Source organism: Musca vetustissima, unplaced genomic scaffold (assembly GCF_032173495.1).
Source record: "Musca vetustissima isolate MV318-11 ecotype Yass unplaced genomic scaffold, APGP_CSIRO_Mvet_v1 utg7804, whole genome shotgun sequence".
NCBI classification, from domain to species: Eukaryota; Metazoa; Arthropoda; class Insecta; order Diptera; family Muscidae; genus Musca; species Musca vetustissima.
The window spans coordinates 846,778-869,727 of record NW_026887929.1 but is presented as its reverse complement, the minus strand read 5'-3'; the positions used below and the strand labels follow the sequence as shown (position 1 = coordinate 869,727).

General features: G+C 35.3%; 1 protein-coding gene and 1 long non-coding RNA gene across 2 annotated transcripts; both read left to right on the top strand.

Annotated features, from left to right (window-relative positions):
* On the top strand, positions 1–21,884 carry LOC133335720 (prominin-1-A). The gene is made up of 22 exons (XM_061544020.1): positions 1–154; positions 224–279; positions 335–561; positions 689–876; positions 1,084–1,179; positions 4,281–4,492; positions 5,386–5,542; positions 7,317–7,947; positions 9,757–10,048; positions 13,931–14,184; positions 14,241–14,588; positions 14,653–14,739; positions 14,799–14,912; positions 15,421–15,564; positions 17,494–17,637; positions 17,956–18,102; positions 18,235–18,384; positions 18,515–18,658; positions 20,149–20,421; positions 21,366–21,443; positions 21,508–21,564; positions 21,758–21,884. Exons 1-22 carry the CDS (start codon positions 1–3, stop codon positions 21,864–21,866), a joined length of 4,062 nt encoding a protein of 1,353 aa, XP_061400004.1. The 3' UTR covers positions 21,867–21,884.
* Positions 14,708–15,468, top strand: LOC133335735 (uncharacterized). The gene is made up of 3 exons (XR_009754531.1): positions 14,708–14,739; positions 14,799–14,912; positions 15,421–15,468. It is a non-coding gene; the product is annotated as an uncharacterized LOC133335735 (long non-coding RNA).
* Positions 21,885–22,950: the final 1,066 nt, after the last annotated feature.

The following is a 22,950-nucleotide window of genomic DNA, read 5'->3' as shown; positions in this document are numbered from 1 at the left end:
ATGGCTGACAATGAAACACTGCCCGCAGCAACAACAACCACAGGGACATATTATTCCTATACCATACCGGGTATGGATATCAGTAGTGGTTCGATGTTATTTACCCTTGTAAGTCAGTTTATGGGTGTGATAACACCCAGTGAATTGCCATTAGGTGAGTTTGGCGGAATTCTCAACTACGAATTTACAATATAATGATGAGAAATTTCTTCTTCAAATACAGGACAAGTCCGCCAATTATTACATTCAAATCTCACGCTATTTGAATTTGGGCTGAATGTAAGTATAAAGAAACTTTTGGGAATATTGATAATTGAATTTGTTTGTCCCTTAGGCCATCAAAGTTGAATCGGGTTTCATTGCGTTGATGAGCATATTTATGATTTTGGCTGTGGTACCCATATTGGCCACCTGCTGTTGGTGCTGTTGCAGTCGCCAGCCGGGCGAAGATGAAGAATTTGCCCGCAATGCTGCCCGCATGAACGAATCCTTGGAGGATAGTTTAATGTGTCGTAAAAGTGCCTCACTAACCACATTGTGGATAGTTTTCATATTGTTAAGGTAAGTTTAACAACCGCAAACAACGGGATATAAATGGGGTCATAAAAAACTGCATCCTGTTGATCCAATTTTCTCGTTCTCTCGCATTCTCTCATCAAATTTCTTTTTGTTTTTCCCCCTTTTCCAGCTTAAGCGACTTGTGCATATTTTATGCCAACAGCCGTTTGGCCAGCACCGTTGAAATGACACCCGAAATGATCAAATCCACCGTCCATGACATGGAGGTATTCCTGAAGGACACCCATCTACAAATCAAACATAAACTTGATAATGGCTTTCATGTTTCGGTGGAAAAAGTTGTCAAAGATTTGGAAGGTTAGCAGTGCATTTCGTTTATAGCCATTTTCCCATTGCATGTCTTGGCCATCACCATCATCTTCATATGGCCCATAAATTTTCCTTATGACCATGTTTTCGTTCTTCTTCTTCTTATGTTATATTACACTTTAAACATGTTTTCTTGCCATTATTCATTTATTGGTATTTTTTCGGTTTTATATCCTTTTTTGTTATCGTTGTTAGATGTGGATGTCTTACTCGGTGAACCAATTCAAGCGGAAATTTCAGCACATACTGGCATTGAGTTGGCCTATGATTCGTTGGCAACCTTAAGCTTGGGTAAGTAACGAAAAAAAGAAAACTTTTTATTTTCATGCCGTAAAAATTATTTTACGTACAAAGAACATTGGTCAGAAGGTAAAGGACGGATATTTAACAGATTTAATGAATTCCGAAGATCCTTTCAAAGTCCTAATTTGTTTTTTGTAGGGTTCTGAAAGCTGGTTCTTGACATTATCAGCTGTCTTCAGGATAGCATTTGCAAACCTGGCTCCAGGTTGTCATTTCTAAGCCGACAGTTCCTAAGATTTAGCACCAGCGTTCATCCTGGCCTCTCTTATCGCCACCACTAAATGTTTCCATCGCCTCTATCTCTTCAGGCTTCATATTAGTGGTCAACCAGTTACCTTTTCCCTGTTTATGTTTTCGATGTCGAGTAAAGTCAATCTTCTCTGGCCTTTTTTATTCGATAAGATATTCTATCTTCTACACAAGACAACCACAGCAAGGCATTTACATTGTATACTCTGCTTCAGAATCTATATTCCATTCTATTTATGCAAATTGTTTATAAATTTGAAAGGTTTTCATTTCTCAGCCGATAATTCCTAAGTCCAACCACCCTCTATTGCCAACATCACAAAATGACTTCCACAGGCTTATCGCCATCAATCGCCGTTTGCCAGCTTTCCCTTTCATTGTCAAAGAAAATCATTTTTTCAGCCCATTTTTATTTGATCGGATAGTCTATCCTTTACACAAGAGACCCACAGCAAGGCATTCACAGCAATGATGTTATCGAACTAGTGACACCAATTAGACAAAGTTCCGTTTATTTGTATGTCATTAAGTACTAAAAATATCTGCGCTATATCTTCAAGTTTAAAAGAGGTCTTCCATAGACTTTTATAGGTGAAGAGCTCATGTACCACCTCCGGGTACAGTTTTTTTATTTTATCGGATATTCTATCCTTTACACAAGAGACCCATATAATAAGTGGACTGTATAGTTAAAGAAGATCCCTGGTTAAATAAGAAACACACACAATATTTATGATGCAATATATGATGACAAAACAAAAACATTTTTTTATGATCTGTCAAATTTGAATATTTCTCATGGTTGGCAACATTGCACGCCGAATTTGAGTAGAAAGCATGATGCAACAATAAGGTGATGTATCAATACAAAAATCTTTGTTTTTGTCTCGATTATCTGTCAAATTTTTCCTTGTAATATTTCAAATGGTTGGCAACACTGCACATCGAATTCATGCAAAAATTAGCCAGTTTGACAGTTAATCGAAACATCAGCTGCGCTAAATGGACTACCTATTCATTGTGCCATGGTTAAAACCAAGATGCTAGTTAACCTTATAAATAGATCTTGGTTAGTCATCTTATATGTGACAAATCAGTGTTGTATTCGTAACTACCAATCACAATAATAAGAGGCAAATTTATTATTCACAATAAGAAGGTGATGTGTTTTGTTACGTCAAAACATCTGTTTTTTATGCGACCATCTGTCAAATTTATCTAGTAATATTTCTCATGGTTGGCAACATTGCACATCGAATTCAAGCAGCAAGATCTACGAATAAGGTAACCCAACTAGCGAAAGTCAGCTGTTAATTCTCAAGTCTAATGTTAAAAATTTTGACTTTTTTTACGTTTTTATAACGACAGTCAATTCACAATAATGAATTTTGACAGCAAACTTGAGAAGCAGCTGATATGCAGCTGGTCTCCCTGGATGACCTTATTAATAGACCTTGTCAAGTGAAAACTATGCACTTTGACAGTTAATCGGTTAGTCAGCTGCGCTAAATGGAGTACCTACTTATTGTGTCATTTATTTATTAAGCAAAGATCAGCTGTTTCTTAAGTTTTGTACCAAAATCATCTATTGTGAATTGAATGAAAATGTAATCTACAAAATAAAAATTGAAATAGAACTGTTTTATTTAGGGTCTATAACATTTTTTCGCAATTGTTTATTTATTTATTTTTTAAAGTCCACACCACTGTTCCGGTGCTTTAGTAAAACCGCCATAAATTATCATTTAACAAAACCTACATAACATTGAAAAGAGCTAACGTATCGTATAGCAATTATTATCCATGTTTTCCAAATAACATTTGTTTCCAATACAAAAACAAAAACAATTACAACAAATTATTTGACCCACTTATCGAACAAAACAGATTCAGAAAGAGAAAATAACCTGCAAACATTTTCTCTCGCACATAACCTTCAAAATAATATAACGACGATATACTTATTCGAACATTATTTATTATGCCATGGCTGTGCCAGGAAGGTTAGGTTATAAAAGAAAAAATATGCGGGCTTAGTTAAACAGTAGTGCAGAGGTTAAATGGTACGAGATAATGGTAAAATAAATTAAAAAAAATTCTAACAGGTTTGACAGGTTTTTATGAGAAGTTGTTTACATTATCATTTAATAAAACAAATCATTTATATTGTCTTTCTCATTACAACTTGTCAACAATTTTAGAATGTCATTTCTGTTCACTATTATCTCGGAGCATTTAACCTCATAAATTTTTGAAATGTCATTTTCAATTCTGTTTACTATTATCTCGTGGCATTCAATATACGTACTACGTTTTAACTAACTAAATGATAATGATGTAAACATAACCTTAGTTTATGAAATCAGCCTCGAAGGACCAAATGCTGAAAACCCTAACCTCACATTTCGATTGTTATTTCAATTCTGATTTAATTCCAAAACATTTTTACTTAAGAACTACTTAAACTAATATAACTTAGCCTAATTTTAGACGACACTCTCTAATTAGTTTCATATTTATATCTAACACTATATTGTGTCCTGATATTTAAAAGTTTGTTAAGGACTTCAGGCTTCACATTTAAGTTGGCTTTTTTTATTGCAAAAGAATAGATGAGAACGGCATCCAAAATAAAGTTTGACTCTGTTATTCCTTTATAAATTGATATTTTATACAAAGGCAACTTAATAGGGCAGGTCTGAATCCTCGCATGAGTTTTCCCTTTAGGAAGGCATATTCCTTTTTTTATTTCTGCTGTCGTCCTTATAATCGTTTCTATTTTAAAACTCAATATCCTGTCACATTATTATTATTATTTTTACCCTTTTTCTTCTCTACAGCAAATGCCGAACTTATCTATCGTGTCCTAATGTTACAAGAGACCGTTGGCCGAGCACTAAAAATATCCCAAGAGGCATCGGCCCGCATGGAAGAACTACAAATACAATTGTCTGTGCTGCAACGTCAATGTACATATCGTGACCGACCATTATGCGATACGCTGCGTATACGAAGTTTCGAAGAGAATGGTATTATTGATGCACTCAAAACGGTAAGAAAATACGATAAATAAACAGAAAATAAAATGATAGAAAATATAAGATATGATTGGATTATTTTTATACAAACAATTTGAAGAGTGACACATATAATTATTTTTATTAGAAGATGTCATTATTTATTGAAGCAATATTTTTTTAAACATTTCACAGCTGATTTTCGACTCTTGGGTGACATTAAAGAATTTTGGTATGCTTCGTGGCACAAAAAATAGGTACTCCTAAGATCTATTAATAAGGTCACCCAGCTAGCGAAAGTCAGCTGTTTTTTCTCAAGTCGAATGTCAAAAATTTAAACTTTATTTACGTTTTCATAATGGAAGTCAATTCGCAATAACGGCGTCAAAACCCTATTACGACTCTGACATTCCATTACCATTTGACATTTGAAAAAAAAAAATAACTAAGGCCTATGAAAAAGGTCATCCAGAAAGATCAGCTGCTTCTCACATTTACTGTCAAAATGCATTATTGTGAATTGTCTCCATTTTACGAAAATGCAAATAAAGTGCAATTTGCAAGTTGGCTGTCAAAATTCATTATTGTGAATTGACATGCATTATGAAAACGTAAACAAAGTCCAAATTTTTTGATCTTAGACTTTGGAAAAGCTCACAGCTGACTTTCGCTTCCTGTTTGACCTTATTTATAGATCTTGGTTAGTCATCTTAAATGTGTCAAGTCAGTGTTGTATTCCTTATTATCAATCACAATAATAAAAATCAACGAATTATTCACAATAAACATTTTATAATGGCATTAGAAGTGTAATTCGATGATCTTTTGCAGAACCTATAAGAATCTTCTACTTTTTGATTACAATGTCAGATCAATAAATTCCATATTTATTTACAAAATTAATATCGTTCTTTATTACTCGTTTCAGTTACAAGAGGATCAAACGATATTTCGCATGCGCTACCTGGGTGAAATAGAATTTGGTGCTACGGTCAAGAATTTAACATCTGAAGTTGGAATGTCACGTTCGATATTCAGTAATTTTCCGCAACAAGTTAAAATGGATACGGCCTATGAACGGAATTGTAAGTAAAAAACGTAGATTATTTTAATACATTTACAAAAATTTGAGGAGGGAATTCCAATGCTGATTACTAATAAATCATACGGCCATATTTAAAAGTGTGGGATCTACCTCTAGGACACAAAAATATAAAAAATGTGACCGCCCCGGTCAAGTTGGCCGAGATGTAGTAGAATAATGACAAACGCATATCGATAACGAAATGCGATAAAATACAACCATGTATTGAAATAATCGATGTATATGAGATAGAGTATATAATGTATCGCGTCACTTGAAAAGAGACCGGCAAAACGAATCAACGCCCACAAATATATTACAATATTTCATTATCGCGTACATTCTTCGCCATTTTTTTGGGATTGGACATTTCACAAATTTTATTTTTCATAATGCCTTGAGTGTGAAAGCTTAAAAAGCTCAGATAACACCAAAACACAAGCTGACCAATCCTTAACTACGTAGGGCTCTTGTCAAATGATTAGAAATGACACATCTGCGGTTCGAAAGCCCCAAGACTTATTACTGATAAGTCTATCCATCCTCCAGATGTAACATTTTGGTCACTAGGCTTACCTTTTCAAATGAATGGATTGCGCTATGGCCTGACAATACTTACATTTAACAAAGACAATGCTACGTATCACTCCAAGGAGAAATCTTCTATGTGAAAAATTTCCGAACTACCTGGGAATACAACGATAATTCCTCCGAATAAAAGAAGTATATATTTCATTATCGCATACATTATACATCATTTTTTGGGATTGGGCATTCCACAAACCGTATTTTGCATAAAGCCTTGGATCAATAACAACTTCGTGCCCTTGCTGAATGAGAGAAATCCAAGAAAATCCAAGAGTTATATTTGATAGTCGCTGCATTCTCAAGGTGTTATATTTTGGTCAGTGGACCTTAGTTAGACCGGAGTTGGATTTATCTGGACAATGTTTACTTTGAACAAGACAATGCTAGGAGCCAAAACCATTGCTCTTTTAATAGAAATTTTCGAACAATGCCGGGGAAGGTAACGATATATCCTCGGAATAAAGAAGTATATATCTCATTATCGCATACAATCGATATAATTTATAAACATACTTTCGAGAGCTACTGTAGAAGTGCTGATTTATTATCTGTTAGAAAACATTTCCCTAATGACAATTATCGTAAGCTATTGAGAGTGAAAGGTATATTCAAATATGAGTATTTAATTTCTTTTAGTAAGTTAACTGAGACTGTACTTCTGTACTTAAACTGATGTTCCTCTTCTCATACTGATGTTCTTATACTTAGGAGGTGAAGTTAGAAGTGCTAAAATATCTTGATATGCTTACCTCTATTAAAAACGTGGAGATCTCAGAGGGGTTATCGCAAAAGTCCTTCCTTTTGTAGAATGTTACTCCAATAAAAGTAAAGACAGGATTTCTTCAGTGTCACATGAGGCATGTTTGAGTTAGATTATGGAATGTCATCTAGGCTTCAGGTCGATTTATTAAATCTCCAATAAAAGAGAATAGAGAGTGTCTTCATTACTAGATGTGGTATATTTGAGTAAGAATATGAAATGTCATCTAGGTTTCAGAATGATTTTGTAAATCTTAAAATATTTGTAGTTCTTAGGGAATACATATGTAGATGATTGATGGGCTAAATCCACTAAATCGCTTTCGAAAATAATATCGATTTAATACACTCTTCAATTCATTATTCCCTTTTTTAACCTCAAACCACTCCATAATTCATTTCAATTTTCTCTCTTTCTCTCTCCACAGACACCTTGCAACAATTGGAAACGATACGCCATCGTACCACAACAAATGCTCAAATGTTAACCTCAACCATAAATGTTCTACTCGGTCGGCTGGAAGGTGTCTGGGATTCCGTCAAGCCACAATATGAAAAACTGCAAGATTGGTCAAATGTCTATTGGACCACTGGATGGGTGGCAGCCATGGCCGTTGTTTGGATACTCATATTTATGCTGATGGCCTACTGTTGTTTTCTATGCGAATCCAATGTTAAAGCCGGCGTTTTACTTTTCATAGCGGTTGTTATCATCTGCCTCAGCTGTATTGGTCTAACCATCTATGGAGTGCTGTCGCTGGCCATCGGTGGTAATGCCGAAGTGTTTTTGTGTAAACCGTTGTATGATGCAGGTGTCAGTGTTGTCAATCGCATGGATACAACAGGCAATATGATGATGATCCCGTATGACTACAACAGTAATAGCAACAACATCAATAACATGAACAGCAACAATGCCTATGATATGCTGGGTAAGTTATTCGATAAGCCCGGTTATGTTTATGAACATGAACCGGAGGTGGGCATTATTGGTGAGCTATTGCGTCCGGATGGGGTGAATCGACCAATTGTTAATGTTAGTTTATCATCGGCAATAAGGTAGGTGGTTTTAGATTGTTGTTGTAAAGTAGTTGGATTGACAAGTAAGCTAGAAAGCCCAAAAAGCTTGAGTGGAAATGCCAGAAAAACAGCTAAGCTTTAAAAAATTTTTAAAATAAATCGGAATATATCACCCAGAATTTTCGCCTGTGAAAATAAATTTAGAGCCAAGACTTCCGAGCTTTTTTCTATATAGAAATTATGAAGCTTTGAGATCAAATTTTCATATAGAAACTATGGAGCTTTGGCTCCAAATTTTCTATATAGAAACTATGGAGCTTTGGCTCCAAATTTTCTATATAGAAACTATGGAGCTTTGGCTCCAAATTTTCTATATAGAAACTATGGAGCTTTGGCTCCAAATTTTCTATATAGAAACTATGGAGCTTTGGCTCCAAATTTTCTATATAGAAACTATGGAGCTTTGGCTCCAAATTTTCTATATAGAAACTATGGAGCTTTGGCTCCAAATTTTCTATATAGAAATTATGGAGCTTTGGCTCCAAATGGCTCTAAATTTTCGGTATAGAAACTATGGAGCTTTGGCTCCAAATTTTCTATGTAGAAACTATGGAGCTTTGGCTCCAAATTTTCTATGTAGAAACTATGGAGCTTTGGCTCCAAATTTTCTAAAAAGGAACTATGGAGCTTTAAATTTTCTATATAGGAACTATGGAGCTTTGGCTCCAAATTTTCTATATAGAAACTATGGAGCTTTGGCACCAAATTTTCTATATAGAAACTATGGAGCTTTGGCTTCAAATTTTCTATATAGAAACTATGGAGCTTTGGCTCCAAATTTTCTAAAAAGGAACTATGGAGCTTTAAATTTTCTATATAGGAAATGTTTGGCTCCAAATTTTCTATATAGAAACTATGGAGCTTTGGCTCCAAATTTTCTATATAGAAACTATGGAGCTTTGGCTCCAAATTTTCTATATAGAAACTATGGAGCTTTGGCTCTAAATTTTCGGTATAGAAACTATGGAGCTTTTACTCCAATTTTTTTTAATTTTGTATCCATTCTTTAAATTTAAATTTATTTCCCATTACTCCACCCTTTTCTTCTTTTGGTTGTTAAAAGGTTTTATATTCTCCCCCCGTACCATTAGAGTTACGAATACCAACCAATTAGCCAAGATACTGTACGTGTTTCCTTATTTTTTGCAAATGAATTGGCACAATAAAAGAGATAACCATACAATGAACCCCCTTTCGAAATTACCTTATCTGAATGTGGCCCCTCTTCCAACCCACCTTTTCACATTGCTCTGCTAAGCATTATTCAGCTATTGAATATACCGATGTCGAAACTCCTTTCAATTTAACCTCTGAATACCTTGTAATGACAAATTGAGAAAATAATTAAAATTGGAAACAATGTCACCTTGAACAAACACCAGGGACATATGTCCTTTGGCCAGATGTTATCTTCTGTTCACCCCCAACCCCCTGAAATGGAAAACGAACACCCTTTTTTCGTGGTAATGCTATGATATACCCTTTCCAGACCCCCGATAACTGTCTCCACCTCTTCAATACCACTAATGATTCCAAAAAAATATTTTTTTTCTAACTACCAAAAAAATTACAACAACAACATGGTCAACTTGATGACTAAATGCCATTGCAACAACAACAAAAACACAAATTCTGACATAAATGTTCCATCATCATCTTCTATGATTTGTTACTTTGTCTCTCTGTATCTGTGTGTGTCTTATTGAATTTCATGGCATTCATTCGGGTTTCAATTGCTCTCGTTCACACACACACATACAATTCTTCTTCACATCTCCTCTCCCTCAGAGGTTGTGAAAAAAACGAAGCATCGTACAATGTCTTCCAATTGGATGCATTCGTTAATACAACGGCAATTTCCAATTTGAAACAATTCCCCAAAGTCACGCAAGCCATCGATTCAATAGATGTATCGGAGCGCACCCTGCTGTCACTGACACAGACGATACAAAGTATCCTGGAGAGTATGCTGCAGACATCGTCATTTAATTTGACCACATATCGTACCAGCATTGGATCACCAACACCGGAAAAAGATTTGGCGACATTCATAGATCAAATGCAGCGGGTGGCATTGCAGGTGAGTAAATGGGCGGAATGGAGAGGGAAGGTACTCTGTTGTATGGTAAAATAAATTGTAAAGATAATTGATGAGGATTCATTATATCGAATAGAAAATGGAATACTCCAAAATACGAAGGGGGTTTAACGGAGGTTTGGAAATTATTAAATATCAGAATTTAAAAATTTTGATTTGATAACCAATAAAAAATAATTTTCAAAGAACAATCGGTCGTGGATTTTTTATATCCGTATTTAACTAAATTATCTCCACCTTACACAAGAGACTCGAAGCAAGACATTCACTTTCTTTATTGTAATAAAATCCATTTTCACTGACGTGAACCAACGAACGATTGAACTAAAAGGAGCCAAATGACCTAGTTGCTTTAGGTGAGAAAACTGACAACGATCGAACCGCTTCATGAACGAAGTTTCCCGACTACAATAATGTGAACAGTGATTTGGACCTCCGAAAAAATGTTTTTTTTTTTTTGCAAAAATCACCTACAAACAGTGGAAAAAGTTGAACCCGAACATATCACATGTGACAATAGAAAAAAAAACGTATCTAAAATGAACTGTATACAAAAATGGATCCGTGTGTAACTAAATTATCTCCAACTTACAGAAGAGACTCGCAGCAAGACATTCGCCTTCTTTATTGTAATAAAATCCCTGTTCACTAACGTTAACCAACGAACGATTAAACTGAATTTGGAACTAAAGGAACCTAGTTCCTTTTGATGTGAGAACTGAAAACGATCGAACCGATGATTTGGACCTCCGAAAAATGAGGTTCTCAAAAACCTCCCACAAATTGTGGAGAAAATTAATTAAATGCAAACATACCACATGTGGCAAAACAAAAATCTTAAGTGGACTGAACACAAAAAATAGATCCCTGTTTAACTAAATTATCTCAAACTTACACAAGAGACCCGCAGCAAGACATTCGCCTTCTTTATTGTAATAAAATCCATGTTCACTAACGTGAACCAACGAACGATTGAACTAATATGAACTATGGAACCAAATGACCTAGTTTCATTTTATGGGAGAACTGAATCGAACCGCTTCATGAACGAAATTCCCCAGCTCCAACAATGCGAACTGTGATGAGGACCTACAAAAAACTTTGTTGTTCTCAAAACATCAATAGAAAAAATCTTATCTTAAGTGGACGGATACAAAAATAGATCAGTTTTTAACTAATTATCTCCACCTTACACAGGAGATCCCACAGCAAGACATTCTCTTGTATTCAAAAATCCATGCCCGTTGAGCGAACAACGTCAAGGAAGTTATGTGGTTTTTTCTTCGAAGTACCAGATTTTATTATTATTCGGCTCGAAGGACCAAGTGTAAAATTGAGATATCCAGCTCGAAGGACCAAATGTTGAAGTCAGAATTTACAACCCAGTCACAATTTACAAAAGAAACTACATATGTGAGATCTACAAACAGAAGGGATAATGCTATGCAGTCAATATATCGAGGAGGACGTCTGGGTAAAGTGGCCTCTACTGACGAAGTTTGATAAGGGATTAAAATGCAGTAGAAAACAAGATAGAATGAAGAACTTTCTTATCCATAGCACCACCTGCAAGGAAAATCAAAGCTAAAGAAATGCATATTTGCTGCTTCTGTCTAGATCACAGAACGTACCAAAGATGTCTCAGACTTGCTACTGCACCCAAACGAGTTTTTCGAGAGCGAATGGCGATTGAAGATATATGAAAATAAATAATTGAAACGATGCTTAAGCTATAGGCATGATATGGCGGAACTAGAAGCATGGTATATGAAGCTTGATTGTACCCTGAAGGTAGCTGAAGACTTCAATGTTTGCCCCAAAGAAATTTGCCAGTTGACCAGTTCGAATTGAAGGCACCTCAGGTGCAAATTGAAGGCATCTCATCAGTAAGCGACTGAATATAATTTACTCTTAATTTTCCTGTAGATGTCAAGTGAAAAATGGAGCTAGGACGTAACCTGAAAAATATTTGTCTTAAAGAAATGTTGCAGTCAATAAACAATCAGTTACAACGGGATATAAGAGTAAAGTATGAAGAGACTGAGCATAAATGTCGTGATCTGAAAAAAAACAGGTACATGAACTCATATCCATGAAATGAAAAAAACCTCAGTTAATAAACTCAAGTCCAATTTGGTGACATCTGAAGGGAAACCGCTTACAGCAATTCTTGAATGTTTAAGAAAGGCTACTATCCAAAAGTTTTGATTCTTCCGAGGAGCTGAGACCAAGCGTGATGAGTTGGCCAGGCAAATGGTTAGTAAGGAGCATCAAAGGATAAATAGGAGACTATATATACAGGTCGAGTTGAGGTTGCGATGAAAAAGAGTGTGTTCAGATGGATGCAGAAGGAGTAGTTCAATGAAAGTAGACCTTGCCGAGATAGTAGAAGAACCCATGAAGAGTTTGGTAATCTAATCTAACTCAAACATGGCAATTGCAATAGTAAAAATTGAAAACCTTGGAAGACGAAGCTAAAGAAACTTCTGAAGGTTAAGCTTCTTCGGAAAATATCTCGTCAATCAGCTAAGCATGGACGTGATGATTTAGGCGGGTAAATGGTCGCCAGTGTTAATAAGGAGCAACAGAAGGTACATGGAAGACCACAAAAAAGAACTTTAAAATTCCCAGAAAGAAATTCGAGCTAATGGTGCGATGAATAATGTGACATAAAATATATGTGTCAAAGGTGGTCAGATGCTGTTAATTATGAATATTCCGATCAGTATCTGTTGGAATTTAACTTCTCTCCATCGACAAACAATGCTGACCACCAATAAATCAAACACACGGACGATACAGTGTGCATAAAATCTTAATATAAAAGCAAGTTTACAGATATACACTGGAAAATGGTTTCTTTTATTAAGATTTCCTTGTGTTTTCGGTATTTTCTTTTATTCAAGTAACCATGCTTATATTGTAACTTATCAATGTAGGGTTCTCTAATTAACCTAAAATATATGTGTTTGCCAAGCTAAAAATATTCAACAGGATCAGTCTGCATTGCTTTTGGGATTATGATTTCCTTGTGTTGGCCGGCTCAGCCGACCCCTCCTCAGCTTATATTCCTCCTGTTCAATATTTTCATACTTTCTAAGAAGACATTAAGAATGACAACATTATTCCAGCTACATGGAACATTCACAATGTCCACATAGATTTCATGTAATTGACCTGGTTACCCAGGTAAATCGAAACCGAAGCAACCTCAACCATTTCCGTATAGGCCAAAACGCATTTGAGATAACAAAGCTCTCTATACGACAATATTTACGGCATAAACAATTTAATTCCCATGTGGTGTTGTTGGACAATGTAGCCTTCTCCTCCTAACCTCTAACACTCCACATCTATGAAGGGTTACACTAGTTATTACCTATTTTTTTGCTGTTGTGTTTGGGTTCCATCTGTCTCTCGGCAACCCGGAGAGGTGTAATGCGACTCCAGTATCTGGAATGCAATTGAATGGCTTGCAAAACAAAACTACAACAGCAAGAGCAACAACTTACAATCATCATTCCAATCTCTGGGAGACTCATATGAACTCATCGAAAATAGTAAACTAATTGGTTGGAGGGTTGATGGGTTGGGCAGCCAAGAGCCAGACATTAGTTGCAAATGAAACAATGTGATTCTTTTTGTGTTCAGACTAGCCAGCCCGAAGTGTGACAGCTGGCCAGGAACAAAAAAATCAGTACTCAACTTGTTTTTAAAACCCCTTCTTCTATTGGGTCCACACATGCATAAGTGTTAGAATTTTTTGTTTTTAATTTCAGTTATTCTCTTCTTCTATTTGCTATTGTGTATTTTCTTTTTTCGATTAAAAACTTGTACAAACTTGTTACCATTTATTATCTGCAGATACAAGACGTGGCAACATCCTCACGTATGACAACACTTGGCAGTCGTTCGAAACGTTTGCAATCGTCCATACTGCAGCCACTGGAGCAGTTGCAAAATGAAATACTTTATCATTTGACAGCATTGGAATTGCAAAGGGACCCCTGGGCTAAACAGGTCAATCAGACACTGAATCATTTGCGCAACATACAGGAATACCTGGAGAAGACGGCCGGCGAGATATGTGACAATCAGACACGAATCTATACCGAAAGGTAAACAAAGAAAATAATTCAAATTGGACTTGATTTATTTTCTCGCGCTCTTTCAGACTGAAAACCTATTTGGCCAGCGACAAGGCCACAATGTCTTCACAATTGGGTGATACCACGGCCAAGTGTCGTCCCTTCTTTGATATCTTTGATGCAAATCGTATATTTCTTTGCCGAAATATGATCGATTTCATCAATGCCCTGTGGTTCTTCCCCTTTTTGACATTGCTACTGTGGTCCGTTGCCACGCCCGTGGGTTTAAATCTGATTACGCTGCAGCGTAAATTGACCACGCTGAAACAGATACGCATGCGTGGTGGCGCTGAACGTGGCCGAAGGCGGGAACGTGATTCGAGTACGTCGCGGGAACGTAGCACAAGTAGTGGTCGAAGGAAACCGGCACCATTGTAAGTAAAAAAAATTACCCAAGGTTTGATTCTTTCAAAATATTAATAATTATTTCCATATCAGGCGTCGAACAGCCACCGAAGAAACTCTAGACATAGATGACATTGATGCGGTGGGTCAGCAAACCCCTGTACGCAGTCGTAGTCAACCGTAAGTTTTTTAGGGAACTTCAAATTCCTTGAGATTTTAATAATTCATTTTCATTACAGTAGACGCCCTGAACCAGAACAGGAAGATAATTGGCGTTCATCTGGCCCGATACGTGCCCCATCCCGTGATCGCAGTTCATATGAACGGGAACAGCCACGTGCCAAACCACCCATGTAAGTAGTAAGGCATTTAGGAAATCTGTGTGCGTTGTTCTGAAACGAACTAGTTCAAATGAACCATTCCGCAAAAGGAACGATCGGTACTAGTTGCGGTTCTTTAGTTTCTTTTGATCCAATCGTTCGCCTAGATCTTATAGTTCATTACGTGAAAGAAAGATTGCACTAATAGGAACTGTGGAACTAAATGACCAAGTTGCTTTTAATGAAGAACCAAAACGATCGAACCGCTTCATGAAGGAAATTGTCTAATTCTGCAATGCGAATTGTTAATTGTTCCTTCAAAATTGTTTACAAAAATCTCCAACAATTCCTATTGGGTCTATTCTCACATCTACAGCAGTCCAATATTTCCCAACCGTATTTTGCTTCTTAGATCGGCTAGCACTTCTAACAAATGTTCGGTGTAAATCAGGCATTAGCTCATCGATTTACAAATCGAATCGATTTAAAAGGCATATTCTAAAGGCGCTTTAAGAATTAATATTCCTTTAAATTTCCCCAGGCGCCGCCAAGGTACCGAAGAATTCAATTTGGACGATGAAGGCCAGCCGGCCTCATATGGCCGCGAAAGAAGTCGAGAACCGAGAGCACCAAGTCGACAGCAGCAGCAGGAACGTTCACAAGGTCCGAAATTCAAGCCTGCCTTGTAAGTAAATAATACAAAAATTTGAGGCCCTGTTATACCCTATTAATAATAGTTTATAAAAATTGTTTGGATATTTTTGGTGTTCAATAAATTGATGTTCTGTTGGTATTGGTATTTTTATGGAACTGTATTTTTGTTTTTTTTATGTTGTAGATAGATTGTCGTCCCTTCAATACTGCTCTATCATGATATGTGGGATGTAATGTCTTATCAAAAATGCTCTATTGAAGTGCAGTCTGATAGTTCCGTAATACATTTTACACCAACACTACAACGTACAATTTTGCATTCCGCCACTCCAACTCAAGAATTCCAGTGTAGCTGAAACCAGAATCCTTTCAATTCTGTCGCCTTCTGCCCTAACATATATGACTATATTCGTATCAATATAGTCATCTATGTTATCATCAATAATCCCGCATTTTAGAGCAAATCTGTCTGTCAAAAGCTACAAAGGTGCATAAAAGCAGGTACCAGCATCTTCTGTGTCTTTCCATGTCTATATCGCATCGTAAAAGGAATCCACTTGGAAGCTTTCTCCAACGCCCTATTTTGCAATCCATCACTGCGGTCTGATAGTTCAGTAAATTCGTTTACAGCAAATCGTGTATCATAAGCAACGAAAGTAAACCTGGAGTTTTGATACCGGCATCTTTTGAATACTTCAACGTCGATATTTAAACGAATATCATCCTCCACAGTTTTATTTTGAAGTCCGTCACTCCTACTCAAGAATTCCAGTGCAGCTGAGACCAGGACCCTTCCTTTTCATGAATGACTCTATTCGTCTGCCATCTGATAGTTCCATAATAGCTTTTACAGCACATCGTATGTCATAAGCTGTTTGTTTGGTACCGGCATCTTCTGAGTCCGATATCTAAACGAAGAGCATTCTCCACCGCCCTATTTTTCAGTCCATCACACAAGAATACTAAGGAATTCCAATGCACTTGAAACCAGGACTCTGACAATTCGGTTGCCTTCCCCATATAAATGCCGTCTGATAGTTCCGTCTTAACTAAATGTTAGATCACTCAGGCCAGTTACCCTTCGCTTCCACTTCCCATTCCGTTCCATCGTTCATGAGATGTCAAACCAAACTGAATAGCCAAGGCAATTTTCGGTCGGATAATCTGTCGATATTTCAATAGCTTTACTTTGAGAGTTTGCCGTCACGCATTTATGATAGCTGAAGTCCTTTTTTTGCTCTATTCGGAATAAAATCCGTCACTCCCACTCAAGAATATCAGTCGTGTCATTGTTCGGTTCTGACAAAATGTTAGTGCATTGAAGCCTACATAATAACCAGTTGCCCTTCACTTCCACTTCCTAAGCCGCTTCATCTTATGACATGGGATATCAAACCAAACTGGAAAGGCATTGGCAATTACCGGTCGTATAATCTGTCGATATATCAATAGCTTTACTTCGAGCGTTTGCCCGCCATGCATCTTCAACAATCTATTATAGTTGAAGTCCATTTTTGCTCTAGTTGGGATAAAATCTATATGCTTGATGAAATCAAATTTTTGTCCTTCAACCATGATATTAAGACCAATTTGTAGGATCGACCGGTATTAAAACTCGGCAAAATATGTCGTCTCGATATCATTAAAGCCGATCACTTTTCGTCGTTTAACTGTAGACCTCATATGGTAAAATACCTATATAAAAACACCGGATAATCATTCAGCTGTGTCTCATCCTGTACTAGAAAGTGAACCTGTAAACTAATCATGATTGGGCAGTTTGTCACGCTAAAAAGGGCAGTATATATGTACCCGTTACCAATATTTTTCTTTTTATTTAATTTTACGTGTTGAGATTTTTTTGTTTTTTTTTTCATTTGTTTAATTTGTTTGTGTATTATCTATTTTCTAAATATTATTAAATGTGTTGTTATATGTATGCATGTTAAATATATATTAGACGAAGACAAGGCACCGAAGAATTTAATTTAAACGATGAAGATACGGGCACATATTCACGTGAACGTAGCCAACCTAGGGCACCCAGCAGTAGTAGACAACAACAGCCACGTATACAAGCCCCAAGCAAATTCATACCAGTCTTGTAAGTTTCGGAAAAACTGTTTATTCGGAAAATGTATTGCCAGTCCATGAAGTAGATGCACAAATGGGGGAGACACATACAAGGAGTCCAGGCATGCTTCTTTATGTGGTTTTGTAAAATGTAAAGAAAAACAAAAGGATAATGGCGCCCAATTTCAAATTTGACTCTGCCATTCCTTTATAAACTGGTATTTAATACAATTCAACTTAAAGAAGCTTGCCTGAAATCTTTGTATAGGTCCCCACGCCTTAAGCCTTCCAGCGTTTTATGTTAATTATTATTTTTGTTAAATGTTTACCCTTTTTGCAAAACTATAAGGCGAAGACAGGGTACTGAAGAATTTAATTTAGATGATGATAATACGGGTACATATTCCCAGCAACGTAATCAATCTAGAGAACCTAGCAGTAGTCGACTACAACCAAGGGCACCACCTCCAACCAGCGCCAAATCAGTACCGGTCTTGTAAGTTTTTTTTAATTCCGAAAAAAAATGTAGAAGTGCTAGTGGTAAATTATTTAAAAATATTTTTTTTTAATTATAATCTCCATCCCGCAATATTTTTATTTCGAAAAAAAACCTCACCGAATATTTTAGACGAAGACAAGGTACTGAAGAATTTAATTTAGATGATGATGGGCCGGACGGCTCATCTACCCAGCAACGTAATCAATCACGTGCACCCAGCAATAGTAGGCAACAACGTCCTGTACCACCACCAAAAAGTGCCAAATCAGTACCTGTCTTGTAAGTTTTTTTGGAATATTTTCAAGAAAATGAGTAAAGGCTAGAGTAAAGAAAGTAGCAAATTTTTTACGCTTTGCTTCTATGTTTCCTTATGTGGTCCGTTTTTTTAATTTTATTATAAAAACCTCAGACGAAGACAGGGTACCGAAGAATTTAATATGGATAACGACGATATGGCCCCATATGAACGTGAACGTAGCCAGCCCAGAGGCATGGCTAGTAGCAGTAGGCCACAACAACGGGCCCAGTCACAGCAAACGTCTAAACCTGTAATGTGAGTTTATGTGATATGATTTTTCTTATTTTTAATTAAATTAATTTCCCAAAAACCAAAATTATCTTACTGTTCCAATATATAATGAGAGAACCAAAACGTGGCTGTGTGGGTGGATTTTTAATTGTAATGTATGGCTTGTTGTATGTGTTGTGTTCAAAATTCCCCCTTTTGTGACTAATTAATCTCTTTTTCCTATTTACAGTTTTTGATATAATGCTCTCCTGACACTCACTCTTCTCTTAGTACTCAATACCCTTTGTTGGAAATGTTTGAGAACCTGTTGTTATTCTGTTTTTGTTTTAAATCCCATTAACTTGTCAAAAGTTTTGTATTTTTTAAATTACTAAGTTTTTTGACAGTTCAAAGTGACAATCAGCTGTTCTTCTTGTGCTATAATTACACCAAGGAGCGATCAGCTGTTTCTCTTGTGCTATGTTTACATTAAAGGTGTTGTAAAATAAATTGAATAATTTAAATTGTCATTTACTTATGCTACATCTACATCAAACTAATTTTTATGTAAAAATATATTGTTCCAGAACCTTCAAGTAATTTTTTAATTTTTTCTAATACATTTCAATGGAATGGAATAGAAGCAATATACATTTTCCTGTGCAAATAAAAATTGTAAAACTGATTTTAGATTTACGGAACCCATTCGATCTACAATGTCAAAATCCAATAGAATTTTTGTCAAATTAAACGGCATGTACATTAGAAGCTTCTGACGGGTTAACCTACATTGTGAAGATTTATTTGACATATATGTAATGGAATTGACAATTAAAACCCACTACGATCCTCCTCTATGAAGTCCCATATGTTTTTTTAGTATTCACTTGACGTATTTGCTATGGAATTGACATTCTAAATCGAATGAATTTGGTAGTCTAAATGCTCTCTAAGTTTTGTCAAATAAATGACATATCAAGCCATAACACATTTGATGTAAACATAGCGTATTTAATGACTCAATCAAGGCCTATTAATAAGGTCTCCAAGTAAGCGAAAGACAGTTGTTTAATGGCTGTAGTTTAATGCCAAAAATTTGGACCATGTTTACGTTTTCATAATGGAAGTCTATTCACAATAATGGATTTTGACAACAAACTTGAGGATCAGCTGATATGCAGCTGGTCTACCTTGAGGTCCTCCAGAAAGATCAGCCGCATATCAGCTGCTTGTCAAGTTTGCTGTCAAAATTCATAATTGTGAATAGAGTTCCATTATGAACATGAAAACATCCTCCAAATTTTGACATTAAACTAGAGCCTTCAAAGTCAACATTTTTGACATTAGACTTGAGAAAAATAAAACAGCTGACTTTAGCTTGATGGGTTACCTTATTAATAGATCATGGACATATTGAATCGATTTTGTATCTATAGTTTTCTCCCTCTCTCAAGTTCAAATTTTCCACAGTTCTCCCAAGAATTTCTCTATTTAAAAAATTTCGCATTGAATCCTAAATAAATTATTATTATTAGGCGCCGTCGAGGTACTGAAGAATTTAATTTAGACGATGAAGATAATAATTGGCGTTCGCCACAAGACACTCGAGGTCGCAGTGAACCCCGCCGTGGTGATATGCGTTCACAGAGATCTATGACACCGGTTCTTTCGGTCCGACCCGATGTACAACCGGCACAGCCGATGCCACGTACGCCACCGCGACTGAAATCTCGAGTCTCGTTGACCACAAGGGCCGTGGCAAATATCGTGAAAAATCGCAGTCAAGCTGCTGCTGGCCGGCAAGGATTGTAAGTAATTTATTTTTTAATATTTCAATTTAATAATATTAAACAAGAGATTATATAGGATATGTTTACATCAAATCAGTTTTAATAGAATACGGCATTTAGATTGTCAATTTCATTGATTATATATCAAGAAATTTTTAGATTTTTGGAAAATCAGAAATTTAGCCAACAGTGTGAATAAAATTTTAAGGGAATATTTTACAGGGTTGTATTTTATAGAACTTATACTAGGTTTACATCAAATGTTTTTTAATAAAACACGTCATTTAGATTGTCAATTTCATTGATTATATGTCAAATAAATGATGCATTTTCGCAAAACGGGTAATTAAACGCCGAATGTGAATGACATTTAAGGGAATAGGTTACAGAGTTGTATTTTATTCAACTTATATTATGTTTACATCGAATGTGTTTTAGTAATGATGTTTTTTTAATGAGATTTAATAAAGGATAATAAAATGAATGATAGTTTATATCTAAAGTAAGTTTAAAATAAACATAACCTTACAATTTCTTTTGAGTACGTTTACATTATACCTATTATTACGATATAGATTTGTATGTAAATACATTTATAGACACACATAAAAATATATATTTTATTTTAAATGACAATATTAATTAATATTTTCACTAAAGAACTCTTTTTTGTTAATTATTGTAAGAATGAGTATTTGGCATTTATTACAAACAATTGACAGCATAAATGACTTGATTTATTAATACAAATTTAATGTATACAAGTTTACCGTAAAGAAGTGATATAATTACATCAAACCTTCTTTAATAAAACCCTTCATTTAGAATTTCATCTCACCTGATCAAAGAAGAAGAACTGAATACCAGCTGATTAAGTCACTGTAGTCTTTTTGTTAGAAGTTTTAATAAAAAATAGACATATTATGATAATAATAGAAATATTTTTATTATTTCATTTGCAGGAGACGTCGAGATACTGAAGATTTCGAAATCGATGATGATAATACATATAGTACTGCCACCAGACAAGCCGTAGAAGCGTAAGTCTTGGAAAATTAAACAATCTTAAAATTCTGTCATTAATTATGCCCCCTCTCTTTTCAGAGCTCGAAGAACACCGCCACGATCGGCTCCACCACCACCGCCACCACCCGCAAACAGGTTCTCTCGTTATTAAAAACAAAACATTTTTGCTTTGAATTTTGGTTTTTGTTAGAATCCGGCCAAAAATTGACCAACAAGAAAAACAACATCACAGTAACGAATATCCCTACATATCTCATTATTTATCTTCTTTCTCTTTCTTTTCAACTCCACAAAAAAAACCGACAACAAAAACCACAACAATATCTAGATTTAGTGATGTTCGCAGTGTACGCTGGACCTCTAAAAATGATGATATTGTTTTCGAAGATTGTGACTCAGCGAATCCCATGTATATGATTCATGATCTTGACGAATAAAGGACACAATTTCCATCTATCTATACAACAACAAATAAAGAACATAAACAACAAGACATAATTATTTATTTATTTCAGAGTTGCATTTGATAGATATCTCAAGGAGATATATTGGGTCAAATGAATAATTATGTATTGCTGGTGTTCTTTTCAAAATGCCCACATGCACGATTTTACCACAAAAATATTCACTTTTTTAAGAGGTTTACCTTTTTTTGTAAGCATAACCAAAAACAAAAAACTGAATTCTAGTTTTATTTATATTTAAGTCAAAAATAATAGAATGTAACTTTAAAGAAAATTGAAATTATTTACGGATTTTTTTTTTGCTAGCAATTAAGAGTATAATAACTATATATTATTAAATAAATTAAATCGATAAAAATGTGTGGTTTTTTATTTACATTGTGTAAAAGCTACTAGTTTTTATAAAAATCCACAAATTAACGACGTTTTCATTGTGCCCGTTAACAACAAAGCCAAGCCTTTTATTGTAAAGCAGTTGTAATATATAAAGAAAATAAAAAAATTTACGGAATTTATTACTAGAGTTAGGAGAATAATAATTGATAATAATAAATCAATTTAAAAAACTATCTGTTTTTTATTTAAATAGAGTGAAAACTACTGGTTTTTATATAAATCCGTCAAATTGCAACGTTTTCATTGTGCCCGTTAACAACTAAGCCAAGCTTTGTATTATAACGCCGTTGCATAAAGAAAACAAAATATTTACGGATTTTTTTGCTAGTTTTGAAGGCTATAATAATTTAATAATAATATCAAATTAAAAAAGTAGGTATTTTTATTTAAATTGTGTGAAAACTACTAGTTTTTATAAAATTCCACAAAATAATGACGTCTTCATTGTGCCCGTTAACAACTAATCCAAGCTTTGTACTGTAACGCCGTTGCAATTTCGTGTAGGCAACATATCCATGCTATCAATGCACAGTGAGTGCGAGAATGCTTCTTCTTTTCATACACACAACAAAAACCCCTCAACCAAATCTGTCACAAACTCGGAACAAGAGATTATAAACAACTAGAAAAAAGACGGTATAATAATAAAATTATACAAAAT

Excerpts from the sequence above, each read along its gene's own strand:
- LOC133335720 (XM_061544020.1), top strand. The coding sequence starts at position 1 with ATGGCTGACAATGAAACACTGCCCGCAGCAACAACAACCACAGGGACA. Across the intron at positions 877-1,083 it reads AGTTGTCAAAGATTTGGAAG|ATGTGGATGTCTTACTCGGT; the intron begins GTTAGCAGTGCA and ends TATCGTTGTTAG. Across the intron at positions 14,185-14,240 it reads ACACGAATCTATACCGAAAG|ACTGAAAACCTATTTGGCCA; the intron begins GTAAACAAAGAA and ends GCGCTCTTTCAG.